General features: G+C 35.1%; 1 protein-coding gene and 1 pseudogene across 1 annotated transcript in view; both read right to left on the bottom strand.

Annotated features, from left to right (window-relative positions):
• Positions 1-639: 639 nt before the first annotated feature.
• Positions 640-10,780, bottom strand: LOC107743239 (zinc-binding protein A33-like; annotated as a pseudogene).
• Positions 10,781-17,662: 6,882 nt separating this feature from the next.
• Positions 17,663-26,480, bottom strand: part of LOC107743194 (histone-lysine N-methyltransferase ASH1L-like) — a 30,143-nt gene continuing 21,325 nt past the window's right edge. The window contains exons 10-17 of the mRNA XM_016556336.1: positions 26,085-26,187; positions 25,898-25,965; positions 25,557-25,735; positions 23,427-23,555; positions 23,275-23,329; positions 19,763-19,877; positions 19,146-19,372; positions 17,663-17,853 (exon numbers count right to left, since the gene is read on the bottom strand). Of these exons, the coding sequence (XP_016411822.1) occupies positions 19,265-19,372; positions 19,763-19,877; positions 23,275-23,329; positions 23,427-23,555; positions 25,557-25,735; positions 25,898-25,965; positions 26,085-26,187 (757 nt within the window). The 3' untranslated portion in view covers positions 17,663-17,853; positions 19,146-19,264. The remainder of the gene's footprint in view (positions 17,854-19,145; positions 19,373-19,762; positions 19,878-23,274; positions 23,330-23,426; positions 23,556-25,556; positions 25,736-25,897; positions 25,966-26,084; positions 26,188-26,480) is intronic.

Genomic DNA, 26,480 nt, shown 5'->3' with positions numbered 1-26,480 from the left:
CACCACATGAGAAAAAAAGTCACATAGCCTTAAAAGGTCATTATTAGAAAAAACAACAAAACAATCATACTATGTCATAATTATTAACATTATAACAATTGACAAAATTTTAAATCATAGTTATGACAGTCATTGGGATTATGTCATAACATAATTATGACAAAACAGTCATAATTACGACATAAATAGTCATTATGACATAACATAATTATGACAAAACAGTTGACATAACATAATTATGACAAAACAGTCACAATTATGAAATAAACAGTCATTATGACAAACGGTCATTATGACATAACAGTTTTGGCATAAACAGTCATAATTATGGTATAAAAAGTCATAAGTGAAATTATAAAAAGTTAAAATTGAGATAAAAAGTCATAATTATTACATAAAATTATTAGTTTTTACTCATAATTATGGGTTAGTATTTCATAATTTTGACAAAATTCTGTGTCATAATTTTGACTTTATATCTTATAGTCTATAACTATGACTTAGTAATTTTTGAAGGTATGTTATAGTAATTAGAGTTCACCAAATAATTTTTTTTTTTTCTAATGTAGCAGAAATGGCTTTAAAAGGACGAAAAATTTTTTTTTATGTTCTCAGAATTTAGTGCGTTTAGTGCCCGTCACAAATATTCTAAGAAAAAATGAAGCAAACCACCCACTAACAAACTGAGCAAGTAAATACAGCAGCCAATAACTACTCACTCAAGCACTATTACATCACCTCAAAAACCATAAATGGACCATTTCTTATAGCCATCTTACTAAAGTGTCCCAGACGGATCAGTTCCAGGTCACTGTGAGCGGATCAGCATTCTTCCCTCCCAGATAAGCTCCTGGAGAGAGGCTGAGGGAGTAAGGGATGGATGAAGGGTATGTGGAGGTGCGCAGTAGAGTCATGTCATCGGTGTTATAGAAGCACACCTGACACCGGTCACAGTCCAGGTACAGCCCTATCCTGCGTGGTTTCACCGTTAGATCTATCTCTGTCACCGTCTCATACTTTTTGATGCAGTAGCCTTGGTTATGCTTAAGGTGAAGCTCAATGTCCTTGTTTAAGTTGCTTATAGACCCACCATCGAAGCCCACGCTCCAGTCTATCTTTACTCCTACGTCCAACTCCCAGTAGTGCTGTCCAGACTGGAAGGTCTTGTGGGTCCTGGCCAGAGGCCTGTAGTCTTTGTGGCGCAAGAAAATCCCCTTTTTGGATGTTCGGATGACGCTGCGTCCATCAGAGGAGACCCTCAGGTATGGGTCATGACAGTCATGTATGACATTACGATCAGGGACTAAGAAAGACAAAGCGTGAAAGATAAATGCAATGTAGTTTATCATACACTACTAGTCAAAAGTTGGAAATAATTTTGATTTCTTAAATGTTCTTAAAAGTCTCTCCAAGGTTGCATTTATTTGATTAAAAATATAGTAAAAAAGCAGTCATATTGTGTAATATTATTACAATTTAATTTGTTTCGTTGAACAAATTAAATCCAGTCTTGATAGACGAGGTGTTGTTGGTGCTGACTTACTTGATTTTAAAAAGGCTTTTGATACCGTTAATCATAATGTTCTTTTATCCAAATTATCAAGGTTTAATTTTTCTACTAATACATTAACATGGACGGAGTCATACTTAAATTTAAGAAAACATTGCACACGAATTAATGATGCATGCTCACCATTTCTTGACTGTAATATTGGAGACCCACAGGGGTCGATTCTTGGACCAACTTTGTTCAGCTTATATATTAATGATCTGCCTACAGTTTGTCCAGAGGTCTAGGTTCAGATGTATGCAGATAATACAGTTGTTTATACTTATGCTATAAGACACAAGAACAAGCTGCTATCAAACTTACTGCTGCATTGAAGAAAGTCTCAGATTGGCTATGTCATTCCTGCCTTACTCTTAATGTGAGTAAAACTGTGGGAATGTTTTTTCGATCAAGGAAGTTGATGAGCGTTGTCCAGATATTTTAGTTAATGGAGAGGTAATAAATATTGTTGAGCATGTTAAATATTTGGGTATGATTATGGATTCTAACCTATATTTAAAAAAAACATATTAAAAAGGTCTCTAAAAGTACTAGAGCAAGCTTGATGATCTTCAGGAATATTAGGCACCAATTACCTGTGGCTGCTGCTAAACTCATTATGCATACAATGATCCTCCCTCATTTATCTTACTGTGCTACAAGTTGGTCTCATACAAGTATAACTACGTTAAAACCATTATATACTATTTATAAACAAGCTGTGAAAATCTTAGCTAAAAAGCCAAGGAGTTATCATCACTGCAATATTATTAAAAATTATAAATTATTGACGTTTGATAATTTTTTATTATTTGCTGATGTGTGCTTGATGTACAAACTATTTCATGATCTTGCACCACCACCTCTTAAACAATGTGTGACTTTCTGTAAGGATAATACCAGGCAGACTAGGTCATCAGTTAGAGGTGATTGTTCAACTAAATTTAAGAAAACTGTTTTTGGACAATCAGCTTTTTCAGTTAGAGCAGCAGAAAGATGGAATTGTCATTTTCCAAGTGCCTGGAAGTCAACAGTAATAGCACTTTTATTTAAGACTGGTGATCCTGCTAATGTAATTAACTATAGACCTATCAGTATTCTACCAGTTGTTTCTAAAGTAATTGAAAAGGTCGTTTGCAATCAGTTAGTAGAGCATTTAAATCTTGGTCATTTTCCATTACATCGTATGCAGTTTGGATTTAGGGTGCATCACTCTACGGAGACAGCAAACTGTTATTTTGTTGAACAAATTAAATCCAGTCTTGATAGGGGAGGTGTTGTTGGTGCTGTCTTCCTTGATTTTAAAAAGGCTTTTGATACCGTTAATCATAATGTTCTTTTATCTAAATTATCAAGGTTTAATTTTTCTACTAATACATTAACATGGATGGAGTCATACTTAAATTTAAGAAAACAATGTACACGAATTAATGATGCATGCTCACCATTTCTTGACTGTAATATTGGAGTCCCACAGGGGTCGATTCTTGGACCAATTTTGTTCAGCTTATACATTAATGATCTGCCTACAGTTTGTCCAGAGGTCCAGGTTCAGATGTATGCAGATGATACAGTTGTTTATACTTATGCTAAAACACAAGAACAAGCTGCTATCAAACTTACTGCTGCATTGAACAAAGTCTCAGATTGGCTATGTCATTCTTGCCTTACTCTTAATGTGAGTAAAACTGTGGGAATGTTTTTTTCGATCAAGAAAGTTGATGAGCGTTGTCCAGATATTTTAGTTAAAGGAGAGGTAATAAATATTGTTGAGCATTTTAAATATTTGGGTATGATTATGGATTCTAACTTAAATTTTAAAAAACATATTAAAAAGGTCTCTAAAAGTACTAGAGCAAGCTTGATGATCTTTAGGAATATTAGGCACCAATTACCTGTGGCTGCTGCTAAACTCTTTATGCATTCAATGAATTTATCTTACTTATCTTACTGTGCTACAAGTTGGTCTCATACAAGTATAACTACGTTAAAACCATTATATAAACAAGCTGTACAAGCTGTGAAAATCTTAGCTAAAAAGCCAAGGAGTTATCATCACTGCAATATTATTAAAAATTATAAATTATTGACGTTTGATAATTTTTTATTATTTGCTGATGTGTGCTTGATGTACAAACTATTTCATGATCTTGCACCATCACCTCTTAAAACATGTGTGACTTTCTGTAAGGACAATATCAGGCAGACTAGGTCATCAGTTAGAGGTGACTGTTCAACTAAATTTAAGAAAACTGTTTTTGGACAATCAGCTTTTTCAGTTAGAGCAGCAGAAAGATGGAATTTAATACCTGTTTATATTAGAGAGTGTACAATATTTAGTATTTTTAAAACTACGCTTAAAGTATGGCTTAAGGAAAATCAAATATGTGATCATTGACTTGACTTTATAATTTAATGGAGTATGATGTGATATTGTATGTGTTGTACGTATTGTATTGTTTGTGACTGAATATTGTAATTTTGTAACAACATCCTGCCCAGGGACTGCAGATGCAAATTAGCTTTATAGCTAACTCTGGCACAACACTTTTGTTGTGCATTGTCCCTGTACAAATAAATGAAATAAACTAAACTAAACTAAATTTAAAATAACTGTTTATTATAAAAATGTGTTACTCATTTAATCCTAATTTCTAGTTTTTTATTCCTGTGATGGTAAAGCTACATTTTCATCAGCCATTACTCCAGTCTTCAGTGTCACATGATCCTTCAGAAATCATTCTAATATGCTGATTTGCTGCTCATTATTATCTCATATTTTATTATTATCATAATACAAAATGTGGAAAATGTAATAAATTAAAAATATTTTTGTAAGGAAATTAATACTTTTATTCAGCAAAGATGCATTAAATTGATCAAAAGTGACAGTCAAGACATTTCTAATGTTACAAAAATTTCTGTTTCAAATAAATGCTGTTCAACTTTCTATTCATCAAAGAATCTAGAAAACATGCAGGACATTTCCCACAAAAATATTAAACAGCAAAAAGCATTATTAATAGCTGAGCATTAAATCAGCATATTAGAATGATTTCTGAGGGATCATGTGACACTGAAGTAATGGCTGATGAAAATTCAGCTTTACCATCACAGGAATAAATTACATTTAAAATTTATTCAAATAGAAAACAGTTATTTTAAATTGTAATACTTTTTCACAATATGGCTGTTTTTACTGTATTTACAATCAAACAATGCATCCTTGGTGACCATATGATACTTCTTTCAAAAACATAAAAACACAATTATTACAAACTTTTAAGTGTATAAATATTGATATTGTAAATTTGCAAAATGTAAATTTTCATAATAGACATATATACCTTTACATTCGTTTTAATACATGGTCCACATATGGATATCTGATATCCTCACCTGGTTTGATAAAGCTCAGCATCTCCTTCCACACAATAAACTGCAAGTGAGTCTCATGAAGGCCAAGGAACAAAGAATTAGGTGTCAAATTCACACTTTTCACTGCTGATTTGAACCTACAATGCAGGAGATGAATGTAACTGATGGGATATTTACTGTACAGTGCCGGTTATGTTTATCTGAAGCATAACAGTATATTGTCCTACTTGGTTGTTTGAGAAACAATGTCATTATTTTCACAGCAGCTTTCTTTCTCTTTCATCTCTTCGACAAAGTCCAGCCCTTTCTCACTCCACCACTACAGGAGAAGTAGAACCAGACAAAGAAAATGGTTATTATTTTGAGAACCGCAGCTATGAATAACCCAGTGTTACATATATGCAACAATTATGTAAATTGATTTTTCTGCCTACTCCCAAAAATCACATTCTTAAAATTCTTAAATGTTCATACTAGTAGTAAATATATTATTCTTCTAAGATATTCATAAACACCTTCAAGAGTACAAATTAAGGTACAAAGGTGTCCCTTTATAGGAACACTCCACTATTTTTGAAAATAGGCTCATTTTCCAACTCCCCTAATGGTTAAACAGTTGAGTCTTACCATTTTCGAATCCATTCAGCCGATCTCCGGGTCTGGCGTAGCACTTTTAGCTGTAGCTTAGAAAATCTTAGGTCATTTTTGAGCGAGATGCTAACGGTCTAATCAGATTCAATGATCTATGCTAAGCCACAGCTACAAGTGCTACGCCAGACCCGGAGATCGGCTGAATGGATTCGAAAACGGTAAAACTCAAATATTTAACTCTAGGGGAGTTGGAAAATGAGACTATTTTCAAAAATAGTGGAGTGTTCCTTTAAGCTTCTGTAAACCAATATACTGTTACACATCCCGCTTAGCATAGATCATTGAATCTGATTAGACCGTTAGCATCTCGCTCAAAAATGACCTAAGATTTTCTAAGCTACAGCTAAAAGTGCTACGCCAGACCCGGAGATCGGCTGAATGGATTCGAAAACGGTAAAACTCAAATATTTAACTCTAGGGGAGTTGGAAAATGAGACTATTTTCAAAAATAGTGGAGTGTTCCTTTAAGGGCACTTGCAGTGGCAAGTTGTTGTACCTCTAAAGGTACTTTTTTCACATTTTTGTTTCTTACTGTGTTGAGGTTATTGCATGCAATGACTAAGACTGAATTACACATGATAGATTTTTTAATTTTCCAAATGTTCCATATGCTGGGAACTAAATATATAGTAATTTTAAACAATAATATTTATATGATTTAAAAAAATAATAATAATACTGTTTTATACATCATATTATTTAAATTTTGTAGATATATGTAACTAATATGCGTGCATTTCATTTTGAAACAAATGTCTTGTTTATGATTGTATGTGTTGTTTATGGTAATTAAATCAATAGATTCTTATTCTAGTGAAAGGACTACCGGTATATTTGGGGTAAAAAGTTTCCCATGTTGACCAGCTGCATTTATATTTACATGATTTTTAATAAAAAAACAACAACATTAGTGACATTTACCATTTCTTTGAAATAAGCATAATTAAATTATGTTTCTTCATCAATTTGATTTTTTAATAATAGTTTTTACAAATTTACAAAAAAAAAATATTTTGGTATCAGAAAAAAAAACTCATTTTCCTTTTGGGGGATTTAACCTCACTGTAGCCTACTGCAATTATGTCTATATGATGGACACAGTTAATTGGACAATCTGTGCTGAATGCAATTGTTTGTTTGAACCTGCAGAAAGCCGTCTGGCTGATCAGTCTCAAAGACTGAGCGTAGAATCCCTTCCTGCTCTCTTCCATCATTCAGCTTTTCTTCTATTTCTGCTCTGTTTCTTTTCATCTTTTCTATCATATCCTTCTCCTCTTTCGCCAGCGTTTTCTTCACTTCCTCCTCCTTTTTCCTCAGAAACTGGTGCATCTCCTCAAACTGAGCAGAGATCTGAGCAGAGAGCTGCCGAGACCTTTCCTGAGAAACAAAATACATCACAGATACAGTAGTAATGAACCCTGTGGCGCTGCTTTATGGAGTCTTTAGATGGATTGTGTGATCTGTTTTATTCTTTTGTGTGAAGTGTATTTTTCACCTCCGTTTTAGAGATCTCATTCGTCTGTTTCTTTATAAGAGCCTGCAGCTCTTCATTCTCCTTCGACAGGAAGCTCAGAGGCTCTAACAATAAATTCTACAACACAGAGGACAGACTTGTGGGCGTTTGACATGAATATTTCAGACATTACCTTAAGGCAGCGGTGCTCAGTCATGCTCCTAGTGATCTGCAGCATCCTGCAGAGGAACAGGAAAGAGCACTTCTAACTTTAAGTATTAAAGGGGTCATATGATGCGATTTCAAGTTTTCCTTTCTCTTTGGAGTGTTACAAGCTGTTCATGAATAGATAAGATCCCTAAAGTTGCAAAGACTAAAGTCTCAAACCCAAAGAGATATTCTTTATAAAAGTTAAGACTGGTCCACGCCCTCCTAAAACGCCTCGTTCACGCTTGAGGTATTCGGCCAATCACAACGCACTGGATAGCTGTCCAATCACAGCACACCTTGCTTTTCAGAACAATGAGCTTTGTAAAAATTGACGCGTTTCAGAAAGGCGGGGCATAGAGGAGAAACAATAATGTATAGTATGTGGAAAATAATGTGTTTTTTGAACCATAAACCACATAAACACATTTCATTACACCAAATACACAAAATAATGTTCTTTTTAGCAACATCATATGACCCCTTTAAATGTACAATTATGCATTTTGATGTGTCTAATTATTCATCTACAATATGTTGGGCAATAATATATCAACATACATAGTGATTAAAGGGATTGTTCACCCAAAACTTCTGTCATCATTTACCCACCCTCAGGTTGTTCCAATGACTTCTTCTGCTAAACACAAAAAGACATTTTGAAGAGTGTTGGTAACCAAGTTTTTGGCCCCTATTGTATTTTTTCATATGAAAGTCACAACTGTTTGGTTACTAACATTCAGTGGTGGATAGTAACGGAGTAGCTTTACTTCGTTACTGTAGCCTATAAGTAAATTTTTCAAGTATCTGTACTGGAGTCGTTTTATTTTGAGTAACTTTTACTTTTACTTCACTACATCCCAAAGCATAAGATCGTACGTTTTACTTCACTACTTTTCATAAAACATATAGTTACTTCTTATAATATATTACGTGCTCCGAGACGCAGAAGCGGTGTCTGATTCATGAACAAACTGATTCTTTTCCATGAACCTTTTAAATCGGTTCGCAAATCGCACCAAACGATTCATTGACGAATTAAATCTGCTGTAAAGGGTGATCTATTTAAGCCCACTGAAATGATTGAATGCAGACACAACATCTGTCTCTCTATTTTAGGTAAAAAAAAAAACTGAAACATTACAGGGGTCATATGTTGCTGCTAAAAAGAACATTATGCATTTAGCCCTATGTGACGTCTGTTTTTGTATTGTTTATCAACAGTATAAATTTTTATATTGTTTGGAATAACTAGCCGAGTAGACAGATATGAGTGTTTATTCATAACCATACTGAAAATAAGTAAATTAGAATTAGAAAAGAAGAAATTAGAAAATACTGTGATGTTCTGCAAAACAACAAGCTTTAAAACACTTTTTTCTTACTGGAGAAAATCAGATGGTCAAATCTGTTTTCTCTCAGGTACTTCTCAGTGTAAGCTTCACAGTGAACATTACTAGTGCTAATATAAAATTAAATTAAGTAGCCTATATAAAACTGCAAAATAAATCTATCTATCAGTACTTTTTTACTTAAGTACACAAAAAATCGAGTACTTTTGTACTTTCACTCGAGTAAAATTGAAAAAGGAGTACTTTTACTTTTACTGGAGTAATATTTTATTATACGTATCTGTACTTTTACTCAAGTACTTGATTTGTGTACTTCGTCCACCACTGCTAACATTCTTCAAAACATCTTCTTTTATGTTCAGCAGAGGAAAGAAACTCATACAGGTTTGGAACAAATTGAGGATGAGTACATTTTCAGAAAATTTTCTTTTTTGGGTGAACGATTCCTTTAAATTCCTCAAACACTCTCTCTCGCCTGCTCCAGAAGCTGCTACATTTATATTTGTTCCTCAGGGTTTATTTTGACTGACTTATGCTTGAAATCCTAGTGTCCCAATGTTGTACATGTAAAAATAATGAAACTTTTGAATACTTTTGAAATTAACCTCTTACTTTCCATTTACATTCTTTCAACTACTTCTAGGGTTTTAGATTCTGACAATTTAAAACCCAGTACAATATAACCAAAGCGTTATCCCTCTGTATTTTACCACAGTAATGTACGTTTCAAAAATGTGACTGATATCCAACAATACAATAATATAATAATAATAATAATAATAATAATTGACTTAAGTCAAATTTATTTACATAAAAATACAGTTAAAATAGACAACAGGCAGGATCTTATATGAAGATCTATTGCATTATTAAAGCTTCATATTTAAAATCTCTGAAACATAAGTAATGTAACGTATTAAGTATGTTTGAAAAATTTTACCAAGTTCAGTTTAGTTTATGACCAGTTCTTCTAATTAAGCCTGGAATACACTTCATAACTGAACAGTTGACTTCAACTGAGCACTTATTTGTACAGATTTTAAAACCCCTAGGCATCATACTTGGCAACTTTGTAAATGGTTTAAGATGAAAAACTTGGCATCATACACTAATTGACTGAGGAACTTCAGACTTTCAAGTCTGAACATAAACTCACACAGAAACACGCAGAATCATGAAAACAAATGAAAATGAAAACAAAATGTGTTTAAAATCAGCTAAAAATATCAATCATGTCGGTGCCCATCATACACTATGTGATTTTCTGTGAAATCATTCATCTCAAATCTGTACAGTGGCTCTGACTTTCTTAACTATTGTCGACTTATCCAGACCGCAAATTGGAATTAAGCTAAAATCTGCAAAAGCTGCATATTCCAGCAGATTGTCAAAAGACACGAAGAAGCTTGAAGTATGCTTCATTGTTGAACAGAAATGACAGTAAAATGACCCTGGCGTCTCTGAGACCACAAACAGAACCTCAGTCAGTATGAGGAATTAGATACATCCAAAATAGAAACCAAATGAACTTCTGCTTTCGTATGGCTGACCTGGATATGACCTGAAATTTGAGCAGCGTCAAACTCAAAACATAAGGCTTATAAAGGTATCTACAGTTTGTCAGTCCTCACTGACCTTTCTGGGCTCCGCTGCCTCCTCCACAGGTTTGAACGTGTGTCCCTGATGTCTCTCACCGTCCCTACAGATCAGACACACCAGTTTCTGATCGGTCTCACAAAACAGCTTGAGTCTCTCCTGATGATCTGAACACACCAGCTTCTCTGGTTCCTCAAACACTCTCGCACCTGCTCCACAAGCCGCTACATTCCCGTCCCTGAGGGCCTGCTGCTCGCTCAAGTGTTCCCTCACGGCAGTCACCATATTCCGCAGCACTCGGTTGGACCGGAGGTCCCACATGGTATAGGGTCGCCTGCATTCTGGACACAGTTTCAGGCGGCAGCTTTGGGAATGATTGCTAATACACTGTCAGCAGAACGTGTGGTCACACAGCAGGCTCACTGGATCTGTGAAGTCCCCCACACACACCGAACACTGGATCTGTTTCGACAGCCGAGAATCCATCACAACTACTTGTTTGAAATACGTCGGCTGACAAAATGCTGCTTGTGTCTGCTTAATGTCCCAAATACTCACTGGCACGGGGGTTTAGATATGAGGTGTTGTCCCAGCAGCTGCGGAGACAAATGACAACACATGTCTACCACGTGTGCAGGGGCAGGAGTGTGTTTGGGAGATCTTCCTCTGCCCTTACTTGACTAACACACGTTTGTCCTAGTGTGCTAAATAAAGAGAGCCATATGACTCCCTGCACAGATGAACTTCCCTCTATAAGTCATATCACTGCCCTCAAACACATTTAAATTACAGTCTGACTGATTTCTACCAACAGTACTTGTTCATTTAGAATAAAACAAATGGTAGATCATATTACCAAAGTCAGATCTGACCTTCTGTCTGATATGCAGGGAATCAACAGATGGTTGGATGATCACATGTGCATATAATATAAGCAGGGGCAGCTCAGCCATACTGTTGTCCTCACTAAGTTACTGTGTCTTAGTTACTGTGATGGTCAACACAGTAAACTCCCTATATATTATTTTTATTCATTTACTGAAATAGTTCTTGTGGCTTTTATTTTGGTATAATTAGGCCAAATTTATTTGATCAAAAATACAGTAAAAACACAGTAATACTGTGAAAATATTATTACAATTTAAAATAACACTTTTCTATTGTAATGTATTTTAAAATAAACTTATTATCATCAGCCATTACTTCAGTCTCACAAGATCCTTCAGAAATCATTCTAATTTACCGATTTGCTGCTCAAGAAACATTTATTACAGTTATCAATGTTGAAAACAGTTTTTTTCAGGATTCTTTGATGATTACGGTTACAGATACCAAATGTTTGAATAGTAGTGGATATTGGGATTAATATTCCTGTGATTTGTTTGCTCAATGGAAACGGAGTCTATATTATCCATCTATTTTGTAATTGTGTCTACACAAGGTTTTTTTTTGGGTGGATATGGAAAATGTAATTAGAAGGAAAACAAATATTACATTCAAGTTAAATAATTTTGATATGTATGTATTATTCCAATGAAAGTAATAATAATAACTTTACTTTTCTTGTACATCATTTTCATTATTTTGGGAAAATTTCACATATATTAGAAGAAGGTCAGGGTCCAAGCCAAATTTCGTCCATTTTCTTCAGGAGACTTAAGGACTACTGCACCAGTTTGGAGAACATTGTTAATAAAAAGCAAACAATACTTGCAATATTTTCCACGAATATACAGTTGTTGATTACTGAATTAGGCTACTGTTGTATATTTTGTTCTGGTTAATTGAAAAAAAAGAAGAAGAAGAAGATCTCAGTCACCAGTTGGCAGTCCAGCTGATCCTTCAAACGCTTACATCAGCAATCAGCTAAAGACCATAAATCACCAGTCTGGTTCAGCTGGAAACCATGTAAAATCAGCTACTATCAGATATCACAAATAACTCTATATTTGTGCTACAGCAGAGGTCCAGTTACTGTATATCCAGGCCCAGTATCGCCGCTCCCTATACGCAGAGTGCAGTTTGCGTAGGGCACCAACTCCCAGGGGGCACCATACCAGTTGCTCAAAAAAAAAAAAAGTGCGTTCTATATTAATATTAACATATACATATACATAAATAAAAATCTAAACATGAACATATATATATTATATATATATATAATTACAAAAAATGCTTTTTATGATGAACGCAGTAGGCTAGGCAGTAGTTATAAGCACACGTGATGCGCCATTCCCGCATCTGCGTCCGCGCCCGCGCTCGCTCTCACCTCATGTTTGCGGCTGAATACAAATGATCATCATAATTAATGGACAACTAGACTATATCAAGGAAAAGACATCAGCGCAGTCCGGAGCAGAGAAAAGAAAAAGAAAAAAGCCCGAGATGAAGCCCGTGCTTCACTTTCAGGTAACTACGTTCATAATCCTGTCAAACGTTTTTTCTGTTGACGTGTTTTAATGTCGGTAATAATTTCACCACCACCAACAACTCATCTGACTTAATATTCTAATTTCCATGACTTAAAATGTGTTATATAAAAACTACGAGGCAATATGGTATATGGTTTAAATATGGTTTCATTATAACACTGTTAAAATACACAATACAACAATTTACGTTAATACAAATGCCTGATAATTGCTGTTGTTACACTTGATCAAATCCTTGTTTAATATTGACCAGACATTTAATTCAAATATCCACTTAATTTTTTATTTTGGCCACCTTTTTGCGATAGAAATGCTACAGCCTCTTTAATTTCTTCAACAAAAACATGTGGACATCACAACCCTTACCAAAATTGACCATGGTTTTATTGTAGTAAAACTGCTTTATTTTACTTTGTTTGATTTCTGAATTCTTGAGACCATAAAATCAATCAGACAACTAAAATCATAGCCATAGGTAACTGTCTAGACTCTAGAGCTACAGTTGTAATTTATAAATAATACAATTGATTTATTTACTTTTATATTTGATTAATGTTCTATTTTGGCCCCTTATAGTAGTTTTTTTTTTTTTTTTTTTGATGGAGGGGGCACAACAATACTATTCTGCTTAGGGCACCCATTTGGCCAGCGGTGGCCCAGTCCAGGCCCTTCACTGCTGTATCATGATTAGCACATGATAAAAGATAGCATGTGTATACGGTCAAACATGATAAAGTAAATGACAATACACAGGAATAATTATACACAATTTATTTAGCACAAAAAAAGAGTTAAAATTACAAAGATTCTTATCTTTCTTAGTGTCTGAATTACGAACATATTTATTAATTATATAAAACAGTATTACAGTCTACAGTTGTAACGGAAGCGACGAGACGAGAGACGTGCGGATCCATTTGCAGGCTTATATTAAACAGAGACGTGGTCATAACAGGCATGGGTCAAACAGTGGCAAACAGGTATATTTCAGGCAAGACAAAGAGTATTCCTAGGGCAAGCGTGGGTCTACAATAGGCGAACAATATCCAGAGGGCTTGACACGAGGGGTTATCCAATAACACAAGCAATAGTCCAGGCAAGGTGCAAACACAGTCCGAAACAGCAGGCAAAGGGTTAATCCAAGATACACAGGCAGAAGATCAGGAAACAGACAACAAGGCAACACGAAATGACTAGACTTTGACTGGAACAAGAAACGGAAACTTGGAATGGCTCCGTAATGTAGCTATTGCTAGAAGAGTGATATACGCTAAACAATACTCGGCAGTAGTGATGGGACGATTGATACCAAGGCTCCGATGCTCCGACGCAGTTTTCAAAGCACTATTGTATCACACACTGCCGATGCTTGTATCGAAATGACAATACCACGTGACTGATGACGTTTGACGCTTCGAACGTCATTTGGTATCGGAAGGTCGGGACAGCTGGTTTGAAAAAAATCGGCAATTCGCATGACTCTTGTGTTTGACTTTACATTGACTTGGTTGTGTACACACTTATTTGGGATTCAGTAGAATAGTTTAGAATAACCTCAACACCAGACAGAAACTGGTCATTTATTAATTATAATCACACACTTGTATATTTTAAATTATTAATCAATATGTGAATCTGTTGACCGGACTACACATGACATGAGTTGGCACAGATTAAAAACTTTTTCAACCCATCCTCTGCTGCGCAATGTTTCGTTAGATAGGCTGGAGAAACCGTGTCTGACCACCAGATGTCGCTAATGCGCACTGTGTTAAAAAGCTTCGAGTAATGAACCGTTTTTCGGCACAATATGATGAAAGCCCCAAACGGTTCAGAAAGCCTCGGTTTCCCATCACTATTCGGCAGTGAGAGAGAGGAAGTCCATGGCTTATAAAGCGTGTCTCATTGGAAGCAGCTGTGTGTGTGTAATCAGTGCAATGGATGATGGGAAATGCAGTCCAGGGTGATGTGTAACAGTCTGTGTGGTGTGAGAGTCAATGTAATGGGAGAGCGACCTCTGGTGGCAATCGGCCGGAAGGCCACGGACCGGATTCGTGACAACAGTATTAATAACTTTAGCACGTACTATAGTGATTTATCAGAAACAATGGTGAATATGTTTACCACATATCCCAGAACAATTTAATTGCTGAGCAACGACATATAGATTTCCTCCATACAACAGTTTTCCTCCTATCCCCACCAAGGTGAATATGAGAATATTTTTTATCTGAGTCCACTAGATGTAGCTATTATGCAAGTGTAATTCACCTCCACTCCCAGGGAAAATGTATCGATGTAAAATCCCATAATCTATAAAACAGCCATTACTCCAGTCTTCAGAGTCACGTGATCCTTCATGAACATTGAAAAAAGTTTTTGTTGCCTAATAATTTGTGTAAACCGTCATGCACTACCATGTTTTTGTTTTAATTAAATACTTTTTTTTAAAATTATTTATTTAGCAAGAATGCATTAAATTGATCAAAAGTCTCAGTGAAGGCATTTATATAATGTTACAAAATATTTCTATTTTGTAAAAAAAAATGCTGTCGATTAAGCTTTCTATTAATTAAAAATCATAAAAAATAAATAAAAGTTTGTTTCAACATTGATAATAGCCAATGTTTTTAACATTGAGAATAGCCTAAGAACCATTATTATTAAGTATAATTGAGCATCATAACGGTATATTAAAATTATTTCTGAGCGATCATGTGTGACACTGAAGACTATAGCTACTGAAAATACAGCTTTGCCGTCTCAGAGTAAATTACATTATAATGATGAAAATATTGTATATGGCAAATATTATCACACGTTGTGATATTTACCTGGATTTTTCTTCTTTGTCGTCAATTGTATTTCATCTCAAGTATGCTCTTCACTGAGCCTGCTGGCTTCTTGGTAGACGAAGCTTAACTTTGAAAGAAAATCTGTTAGCCATTTTGTATGTTTAGGAAAACAAGGAATACGAAACTACTAACCAGGATGCCACTGCACAAATGTCATACCATAACAAAAAAAAAAACTATTTTTTACAGGTCTTTTCATTCAATAAAGTTATTTTAACGTTTGATTTTGAGTCAAAATGTTCAGTGAACTCACTGTTGCACATTCAGATCTGCATCTATATTAGTATCTTAGTGTTTGTAGGCTATTATTACCACTAGAGAGTGCCATATTCCCTTCTAACAACAATCCTGTCAGCTATCAGATGAAGTAATAACTAATATAAGCTATAGGTAGGTACACAATCTATAAATTTCAGTATTTCGGACACAATTATTTCTCTTGCAGTCTTGTTTGTGCAGAATATATATGACAGTCACACCAGAATCTATTCTTATCACCTTGTTATATAACAAGAGTGATGAAATCAAGTCCACTATGTAAAAAGAGACCTGGAAAGAAACTTATCTACAATTTTCCATATACACAGGAGGACTTTACAGTTAAACATTTTGACATTGTGACCTGCTTTTGGCTTGAATACAGTTTGAGCATAATGTGCAAAGGCCGCAAAGAGAGATAATATTTAATGATTCATATGATGCAATAACCTAATGTAGGTCCACTGACACACATTTAATTGTATATAGACAAAGCTAAAGTAATGAACATTTGGCTTATGAAGCACTAATAATTTTATGGACAGATTAAAAGATAAAAATAGATCTGCAGCTCTTCCTGTGGGTCTATTTGTGTCTTTGTCTTACCACGAATAATTTGTTACAACTTTCTTCAAGCACTATTATCTATAAACAATAAAACCTATTAAATCTAAAAAGCACAATGGTCCAAGTATCGACTTACTTTTATGAGTGAACTAATGTAGCTGGGTTAATTCATTTATTCTGCTTTTTAATAAGCTTCCAACGATGAATTTCTTAGTTCAGCATAGACATATAATTTGTTGCATATGTATACACAGCTATTATACATTATTAAGCAACATAAAGTATGCCATGCATAAAGAAGACTATGAAAATCTGATGTTTTACAGACATTAAATGTGCTGTTTAAAATTACACATGCATCGAGACACCTTAAAAACTATCTATAAAAATATTATTAAAGAATCAATGGAAAACAGATGAATTCCCACAACAATTTAAGACTGTAAATAGAGTTCCTTGAACCATACTAAAACATAATTTTGCTAAATATACATTATTTACAATATACTGTACAACGTATACAATATTTCCGAGTCTCAAAGCTATAAAGATTACTGCTTCAAATCAATGTATTACAAAACATCACTAGCACAAGACAGCTCTCGACATAGTGGTAGTAAATTCCCTTTAAAATAAAAATGACTGGTCTAAAATGATTATAAACACACATTTGCTTACATTAAGGCTGTGTTATTGAACCTTTCATGCATTATTGCTTACTTTATAGGTATAACCTTCAACACAAAACACTAAAAAGGCTGTAGACCACAATTCTGTTCACACCACTCAATACTGTTCAGTCAGCGAAGCCTCTTTAAGAGTAGTGAAGTCCATTTTCTTGTAGGTATGCTGATGTAGTGTGTTGAATAATTTAAAACAGTCTGTGGATGTTCATTCCTTCAAATCGAAACAGAACCTGTCCTGTCCTGTTCGCATGGCATCCCATTCAACATGTTCAGTGTTACATCTCAAAATAAAAGAAATGCATGTTGTTCGGGTATATAAAATCATCTGGAGTCTCAGATGTTGATTTGTGTTATGTCCGGTTCAGACTACACGATTTTAGCCCGATTTTGCCACGATTTGCTTGAAAGTAGGGTGTCGTGGGGATTCGTGAACGACAATGGGCGTCAGCAAGCAAGATTCCATCGTTTCAGCTCGTGTAGTGTGTCATAGCGGACGACAACTGATTCCGCGTCTGCGATGCTTCACAACATCACGACAGAAAGACTAGCATGTTTAATTTTTTTTCCGTCGTCCACGACGAGTTCTGTCACATTGGTGACGTTGACCAATAGCAGCACAGAAGCTCTTTCATACACAGGTTTCAAACATGGCAAAACGAAAGAGAGATGATCGTGTAATCTGACACAGTGACTGTCGTGACCGACAAAAATATTGTGTAGTCTGAACCCGGCATTATATCTCATGTTCCCTCACTTGACTTTCTTTTCCCTGAGAGAAAGAAAGGCTGAGCTGCTTTCAACTAATCATGTTGTCAAGCATCAGCCGTGTCCATGCTCACAAATGGCATTTCCAGGAGTGCTGTCTTAACCTACAGAGGACAAAGAAGAGGAGAAATAGTAAAAGTGAGAGCACCTTACCAGCACATAATAATAAAGAACACTTGTAGTGCAGAGAAATAATAGTCTTTGATCCATGCAAAGGCCTTAAAGCTTTTACAGTTTGTGCTTTACACTCGGAAACTACTGGCTTGCATTACATTTCCAAAAGCAAATGCTTTGGTTAGCCTTGAATGAACAAAGGAAAGATTCCACTGATGCTAACAAAGTTAGTGAGGTTCATGATTAAAATAAGAAAGAAAGAAAATAAAGGCCAATAGGAAAGCCAATTAAAAAAAAATATACTTTGAAAACAAGCCTTAATTTATTTATTCAATTTTTCTTGTAAATATGTCTTGTTTTAGGAATGTTTAGATATTTTTACTGGAATATAAGACTAATTAAGTCTTTAAAAATATTGATTAAAAATGATTTATTGCAGTAATGGTATATAGTTGATTTAAATATAATGTAATATAATGTAATATAATTGAAACATATGCTGATAATTAAATTCTGGTCAATATGATAATCCAATAATTATTTTCATGTTATGGTCAATAATTGCTAACATGAAAATTCAATACTATTTAAATCTAAATAAATGAAAAATAATGTGTTTTTTTATAATTCTAAATTAATTCTAAATAAAAGATTAAAAATGAATTCATGGCTAATGGAAAGTAACCAATAACTGATAAATGGCTTACATTAAAATTCTATACTATTATTTAAATCCAAATAAATTCAAAGATAATGCTTTATTTTTATACTTGTAAATTCATTAAAAATACAATATTTAAAAATAAATAATAATAACAGATAAATGGCTATCATTAAAATTCTATACTATTTGAATCTAAATAAACGATAGTGTTTTGTTTTTATAATTACAAAGTAAAATAACATATTAAGAACTAGAATTAATTGTTTTAAATGCTACAAGTGAGTTTAGGTATAACAAAATAATGTACAGCATAAAAAACTATATTCATTTAGTGTTATTAAATTATAAGTGTTTTTAAAAATCAAGTATAATTGAACATTAAATGACAACAAATGTAATCTAAAAGTAAAAATACAGAAAATGAGCATGCACAATTAAATATACACTAATGGACCATATATCTGATATGACTGTTACTTCAACTCTAATATCAAGTAATCAACAATAAGGTACCAACATATTGTGCATCCCTAACAGTGATGTTTATAACTGAATTGATTTTTCTAAATGTATTCACTTTTTCACGGCACAGTTGTGTATAAATGGCAAACCTTTTACCTGTGCAGTGCATCTGTGAGTGCAACATACAGCAGGTCTTTGGTATCGGAGAGCATCATGCCTCTGGGTTTGGTCACAGCAACACCCTGATAGAGGTCGCTGATGTGGTTTTCTGTCACTCACAGGAAACTGCCGTTCTGAGTTAAGGCCTCCTGATGAGCACTGTGGTACACTTCCCTCAGCTGCCTCACGTTACGACCCACCGACGACTCACAACCATAGTATTTCTGATAAGAGATAAAATATATATGATAAGCATAAAATATTAACAGTGCATTTTTATACATTTTGCTGAGGCAGATATTATATTTGGGCTCTGAAAGGTTTGATCTCCTCAAGAAGTGAGACATGGGACATTACCATTGTGCCCTCGAGCAAGACACTGAACCTCAGGCTGCTCCAGAGGGACCGTCTCTGTAATAAATTCAGGGTGCTGTTCTATGGTAACATTACAGGGAAATACTCTGGATGTGCCGCAATAAAAAAAATCTATTCCATTCTTTTGTGAATATTGTTTGATGGTCAGTCTGAGGTATGACCCAGACAGCTCAAAAGCTCATGACAGGTGCAGAACAACATCAAACAGTGTGAGTCCATGAACCCTCTGTGAAACTGACCTCGGCGCAGTGGAACACCTTCAGCATGTCTGAATGAAAGCTGTCCAGACTCTCATAGTGGCCTGAGAGGAGCTGCCTCAGCAGCGTACTGAGATCGACAGGAGCCGAGCCTGATCTGGAAGAGAAAACAGACAATTCATTGTCTTTCCCCCAACAAATATAAAAAAGTTTTGTGATTTTAATCCATGTCTAGTAGCTTTGAGGCATCTATATTCTAGTGTACTGACTAAAATGTTGGTGACTTATCTTGTACAATACTACGGTGCCTGCGAGCTGACATGGTCGGTTCACTTAGTTTTGTCGTGGCCACGAGATAATAACTCGTGGGAACATGATAATATGTCGTGGCCACGACTTCTTATGTTGAGGGAACATCATAATAACTTGTGGGAACGTGATAATATGTCGTGGCCACGAGATATACATTTGAGGGAACGTCATATTAACTAGAGGGAACGTGATATTATGTCGTGGCCACGAGATCATTTTGTCGAGGTAACGACATCCTTATGGATCCTTACATCCATTTCTCGTGGCCACGACTTCTTATGTTGAGGGAACGACATATTTTTCTCGTGGCCACGGAGTTTAATGGGTAAACAAACCTGCATGACCATAGCAACCCGGGATTATCAGAGATGGACTCATTAAAGGGTTAGTTCACCCAAAAATGAAGATTCTGTCATTAATTACTCACCCTCGTGTTGTTCCAAATATTATTATTGGTTATATTTTTATATTTGTTTATATTCATTTTTTCCCCTTCATTTCGATCTCTTTACTTAACGTTCTGAATACTTTTGTAAATAGCCTACTGTAAATGCTCAACATGCCAATAAAGCTTTGATTATGCTGACTGGAATTTTTGCTGGAATGCAGTTTAAATTGAACATATTTTAGTTTATTTCGGCTAATTAATAGACCATAATTATAAATAGGCCTACTAAAGTGTTTCATTGAGGAATTGAAAATAAAAACACAACACGCTCATTATCACACATGGGCATAAATACAATCATAAAGTCAAAACTTTATTGGCATAATTGTCAGGCGTTTATTTGCAAAATATATGGTAGGCTAGCAAATGCTAGCATAATTATACAAAACGTTAACTAGGTAAAGCGATACACAAATTGAAAGGGGAAATAAGCATATATAACAATAAATATAAAAATATAGCCCTAATAAGTTAATGTAATAATAATAATATACAAATATTAAATGTTTAATGTTAATAAAAATGTTTTATAAATTTTTGATAATCCCGGGTTGCTATGGTCACGCAGGTTTGGTTACGCAGTAAACTCGTGGCCACGTGAAAAATATGTCGTTCCCTCAACATAAGAAGTCCTCGACAAAATGAACTCGTGGCCACGACATAACATCACGTTTCCACGAGTTAATATGACGTTCCCTCAAATTAATATCTCGTGGCCACAACATATTGTCACGTTCCCACAAGTTATTATGTCGTATTCACTAAGTGAACCGACCATGTCACCTCGCGGGCACCATACAATACAAATTTTTGTCCAATAAAATACTCTGTGAACATCCCCTACCTCCATATTATACATAATCTACCATTCCAAAATGTAGGGTCAGAAAGATTTTTTTTATCCTTTTATGCAGCAAGGAAGCATTAAATTGATCAAAAGTGACAGTAATTTTTATTTCAAATAAATTGTTATTTTGAGCTTTCTATTCTTCATGGAATCTTGAAAAAAAAATGGATGATGGTTTCCACAAAAATATTAGGTAGGCCAACTGTCTTCAACATTGTGAATAATAAATGCTTCTTGAGCACCAAATTGTGGTATTAGAATGATTTCTGGAGGATCATGTGACACTGAAGAAGAGTGTTGGGGAAAGTTACTTTTAAAAGTAACGCATTACAATGTAACGGCGTAACTGTGTTACTTACTCTTTATGGAAAGTAAGGCATTGTGTTATTTTTGCATTACTTTTTGTCACCTGGGCTGTGTTTGCTTATGTATTTTTAATAACAAAAGCCTAAAAGTTATATTTTTGGTAACTGTAAAAGCTGTTTTACACCAAAAGTTAAATTAATAAGCTTCAGGCTGAAGGAAGTTTTTCTGCACCTCACTCTCAGTTTTTCTCAACACGGGGACAGGAGATGGGTCAGTAAATAAATAAGAAAAAGTAACTTGCGTTACTTATTTGGAAAAGTCACTCAGATTTTTCGTTGTAAATTTAAAAGTAATGCGTTACTTTACTAGTTACTTGAAAAGAATTCATCTGATTAGTTACGTAACTCACTTTACTTGTCATGCATTACCTCCAACACTGCTGAAGAATGGAGTAATGGCCACTGAAAATTCAGCTTTGCCATCATAAGAATACATTACATTTCGTTAAATCTATCAAATAAATGCAGCCTTGGTCAGCATAAGAGACTTCTTTCAAAAACATTAAAAATCATATTGACCCCAAACTTTTAAACAATTAGTATCATCTGCCTCTGACAAGTAATACCAAGGAGCAAATCATGGTTCATCTGTGTGTTTAGTGGCACCAACTGGCAAATGACTGAAATTTCATTTTTTTTGTGAACTATTCCTTTAAGACAGGGGCGTGTCCAGGTAATTGGCCTCCTAAATTTAACTAGCCATGGCAGGTGCCACTCTACAATTCTAAGTCATGATTGACCCCAATCAGAGGCAGGCATTGAATAAAAACAGTTAACTTCCTGCTGTGTAATAAGTTGACTTTAAAGTTCCAAATAACAAGTACTGTCCAAAATATTGTATGATCCATTGAAGTATATCTGTATTTTCTATTATCATTAATTTTAACAATAATACATTTTCAGTAAAATACACGTATTTACTAAACAAACAAAAAAAACATTAAAGTATGTTAGACAGGAAATGTGTTAATAAAGGAAAGTTTTCATTCTTTAAATACATTGATTACATTTGTGCTATTAAAGGCAGAGTAAGTGATTTCTGGTAGCCAATGTTGATGGCGCTGGAAAGCTGATCCGATATTTACACGGGTCCTACTTCTTGCCTTGTCGTTCCGCAGACGTTTTCCTCTTTTGTTTTTTTATCCGCCATCTCTATCTTTCTGTCGCTCGGCTCGGCTAATGTCCGTCCCACTGACTGAAAGCTCTCTCCTCCACATCACGAGTAGACACGCCCCTTATTGCTGATTGGCTACAAGTTTGTTTTGTTATTCGGCCCGAATCAGTTTTCTAAAGTGTTTTTGAAAAATCACATACCCTGCCTTTAACATTAATTAATCAATTTAAATAATAGAAAATACAGACAACAGATATTCCTAATTATAATCATCACCACATCATCACTTTAAGAACATTCTGCAATCTACTGTAGCTGTCAGTGGCAAGAGGTTTTAACTCCCAGGTTCCCTGAATCTCTAATCATCTGGAGACTGTGAAAAGAACAGCAGGAGAGCCACTGAGCAAACAACACTGGTGAGTGGAAAAGCACACACACACACACGCGCGCGCACACATCCGCACAAACCTCTTTCTGGAGCACAGGTTCAGCAGAGGAGCGGCGAGGGTTTGTCCAGATGACCCTAAAAAACACAAATGACAGAAAGAGTGATCAGCTGTGCAGGTCTTCACACTGAGCCTTTTGTGACACGTCTCTATTAATAAAATCAACAGACGTACCCTTGTGACTGACAATGACGTCATAGATCCCCTGGAGTGTTTGCGTGAGGTCTTTGCTCTGTACACTTCTCCCCTCCTCGTCTCCCTCTCTGTTTTCAGACTGTGGGCTCGAGTGAGCCAGGCACTGGTCTGCAATGTGCAGAACACACATCCTCTTACACACACCGAATATTGTCTTATTACAAGTACATGATACACGCCACATTTGAAAAACGTGCAGCCGTCAATTCACAGACTATTCAATGCACATTCAGTAAAGAACTGTAATCTGAAGTCCGTCATAGTCTGTCATCTTTATTTTAAGTGCAATAACCGGAATGCACTTAAATACACTTTTTCCATGAACTCAACGGGACACGGTAGCTTGCGCTAGCCGTTAACCACATGTCCTCTTCTGCCCTTTTGACTAATGCTGAGTGGAAATAGAACTGAGGTGGTTTTGGGAGCTGCTCCAGAGCTACAGCCCGCTGAGCGTGAAGGATGGAGAGGAGAGGAGGAGGAATAGCTGATGCTATGTTCTTCATCAAAAAACCGCCTCAGGTCACAAAAAGTGCTATAAACAGACTGTCCCACTTAATGTAAATGTACCTTGGTAGCACTAGTATAGTACATACGGGTAGGTTAAAGTGAGCCTTGCCGACAAACAAACACACTTCAGCCAAAAACATAGAATGTATAATATTAAATCATGCTACATTCAGAATAAAAACAAAAAAAATCAGTAATTAAAAATTAAGCTAAAATGGGTTGTTTTGTACTGTTGCAACTTGAATATGTAACAGCCATCCATCCATTTTCCAAAGATGTTGGCAAGCATCTAGGGCCACAGGCAGGGAAACACCTTAGACATATGGACATGATGCCAAGTTTTATCTATTTGGTATTCAGAAACCTGGCCCATATTAAGGAAAAAATATGGATGGATACTTATTTTTCTCTTCTAAATACTTTAAGAAGTTCTCTGAAGTCTGATCTTAACCGTTTTTGTGGGACATTTCAGCAAAATTTGCTTGATGTAATGCATGTTTCACACAGAACCTGTTACTGAAAGATGAAGGGAACCCTTGTGAAAAAGAAGTACACTTCTTTACTCGAAGATTACTTATTACAGAAATAATATACTTTAAAGGAATATACTTTATAATAAGTGCAAACTGAATGCAATGTTCTAAGACTTAATTGCATGTTAATTTCAATTGAATGAAAATGTATGGTAACACTTTATTTTAAGGTGTCCTTGTTACAAATGTTACGTGTATTTGCTATTATAATGACAATAAATTATGCATAATTACATGCAAGTAAACCTAACTAAACCCTAACCATATAAGAAAGTACATGTAGTTAAATAATATTACTCGGTACTTAAATGTATAATTACACTGTAACAAGAACACCTTAAAATAAAGTGTAACCAAATGTATTATAGTTTTAATGTATTTCATGTGTTAAATTTAACTTTAGAGTGCTTTTTGACCCACTTTTATAAGACTTAAGTACGTTTATATGTAATTTCACAATTCTACTGTCTTTGAAATATGGTTAAGGTGTACTGCTGAATGAATACGCATATGATAAACTAAAATAACTTTAATGTAATTTCTATTCTTGTATGTCATGTAATCAAATATATTTGTAATCGCACATTTGTTATGATGAAGTTGCAATTTAGTACATTTTAAGAATATACAATTGTAATATCATATACACTACAGTTAAAATTATAATCAAGTACTTCAAATGTGCCTCATGTCAGTCAACACATCAAAATAAGTGTACTTCTTTAAAGCACAACAAAAGATTACTAAAACAGTGAGTTAATGTACTTCAAAGTAAAATTTTAAAGTGCACACTCAATACAATTAAGCACACTCCTTTTTCACAAGGGAACTATGTTGGACAACAAACCCGCAGTTTGTGAGTAAAAATGGCAGCAAAGCACATTATGTCATTGCAGATGTGAAGAGTCTTAAAGGCACAGCATCCTGCACAATTAATAAGAGTTAAAGTAACCTGAAAATGGTCATAAATATTGACAAAAATATTTTTTCAGGTCATCTATCCCTTAAGAGCTAAGAACAATGCGACAACACACAAACACACATTTTACAGCTATACACACTGCTGGACCTGACTTAGTGCTGGTGTCTTCGAGATCCCCTTTCTGATCCCCCTTCTGGCTGTTCCCTCTATCTTCTTTGTTTTCTTCCTCTCGCTCTGTCACCTCCTCCCTCAGGAGCAATGCCTGTCTGTCTCTCATTTTCTCATAGTTTCTCACCAGAAAAATGCCATGTTCCAAGACGAAGCTCCTATCAGGGGAATAAGAGCAAATCAAAGTACAAACTTAAGAAATATAAGACAATGAAAAGTATGAATATATAAGTAAAAGAAGAGCATAAAATGATCAGAAAACATAAAGAGCATAAGCAATGGGTAGAAATGCTATTGTCTGTGTTTATGTGTGTTCTTGCCTCTCCTCACAAGACAAGGGCATCATCAGGAGAGGGGAGGGGATATTTTCAGCATCATTGCCGTTCTCCTGGAAATAAAGTCATTCGCAAAGTGACCAAATTGCCCATGCGCTTTAAATGATGCAGTCACTTTCAGGCATGTTGTAATGGAATTAGAAGTGAAGTTGCATCTAGATATGCCTCTTACCTGCTGTTTGGGAGGGTCCGGTTGATTGGGAAGATTATTTTCAATGTCTGTTTCACTAATTTCTTTTCCAATCTCTTCTGTATTAGGTCTAGGGCTGACGTTCCTAAGTTAGGGAAAAAAAGGTTATGGGACAGGATAAAATCAGTGGTTCGGACTGAACAATTGAAACCAAGTGGGCCTGAGAGAATTCATCTCCACTTTAAAGGGATCCTATTACGCTCTTTTACAATGTCTTGAATTTGTTTTGGGGGTGTACTAGAACATGCTCTCATGCTTGGTGGTTCGAAAAACGCATTATTTTTGACATAATTTACATTATTACAATACCTTTCTCCCCAGCCTGGCACAAACGGCTCGATTAGTTCCGGGTTTGATGAAGGCCCGCCTTCCGAGATT

Source organism: Sinocyclocheilus rhinocerous, unplaced genomic scaffold (assembly GCF_001515625.1).
Source record: "Sinocyclocheilus rhinocerous isolate Xijiao unplaced genomic scaffold, SAMN03320098_v1.1 scaffold946, whole genome shotgun sequence".
Lineage (NCBI taxonomy): Eukaryota > Metazoa > Chordata > Actinopteri > Cypriniformes > Cyprinidae > Sinocyclocheilus > Sinocyclocheilus rhinocerous.
This window is presented reverse-complemented; position numbering and strand designations above follow the sequence as displayed.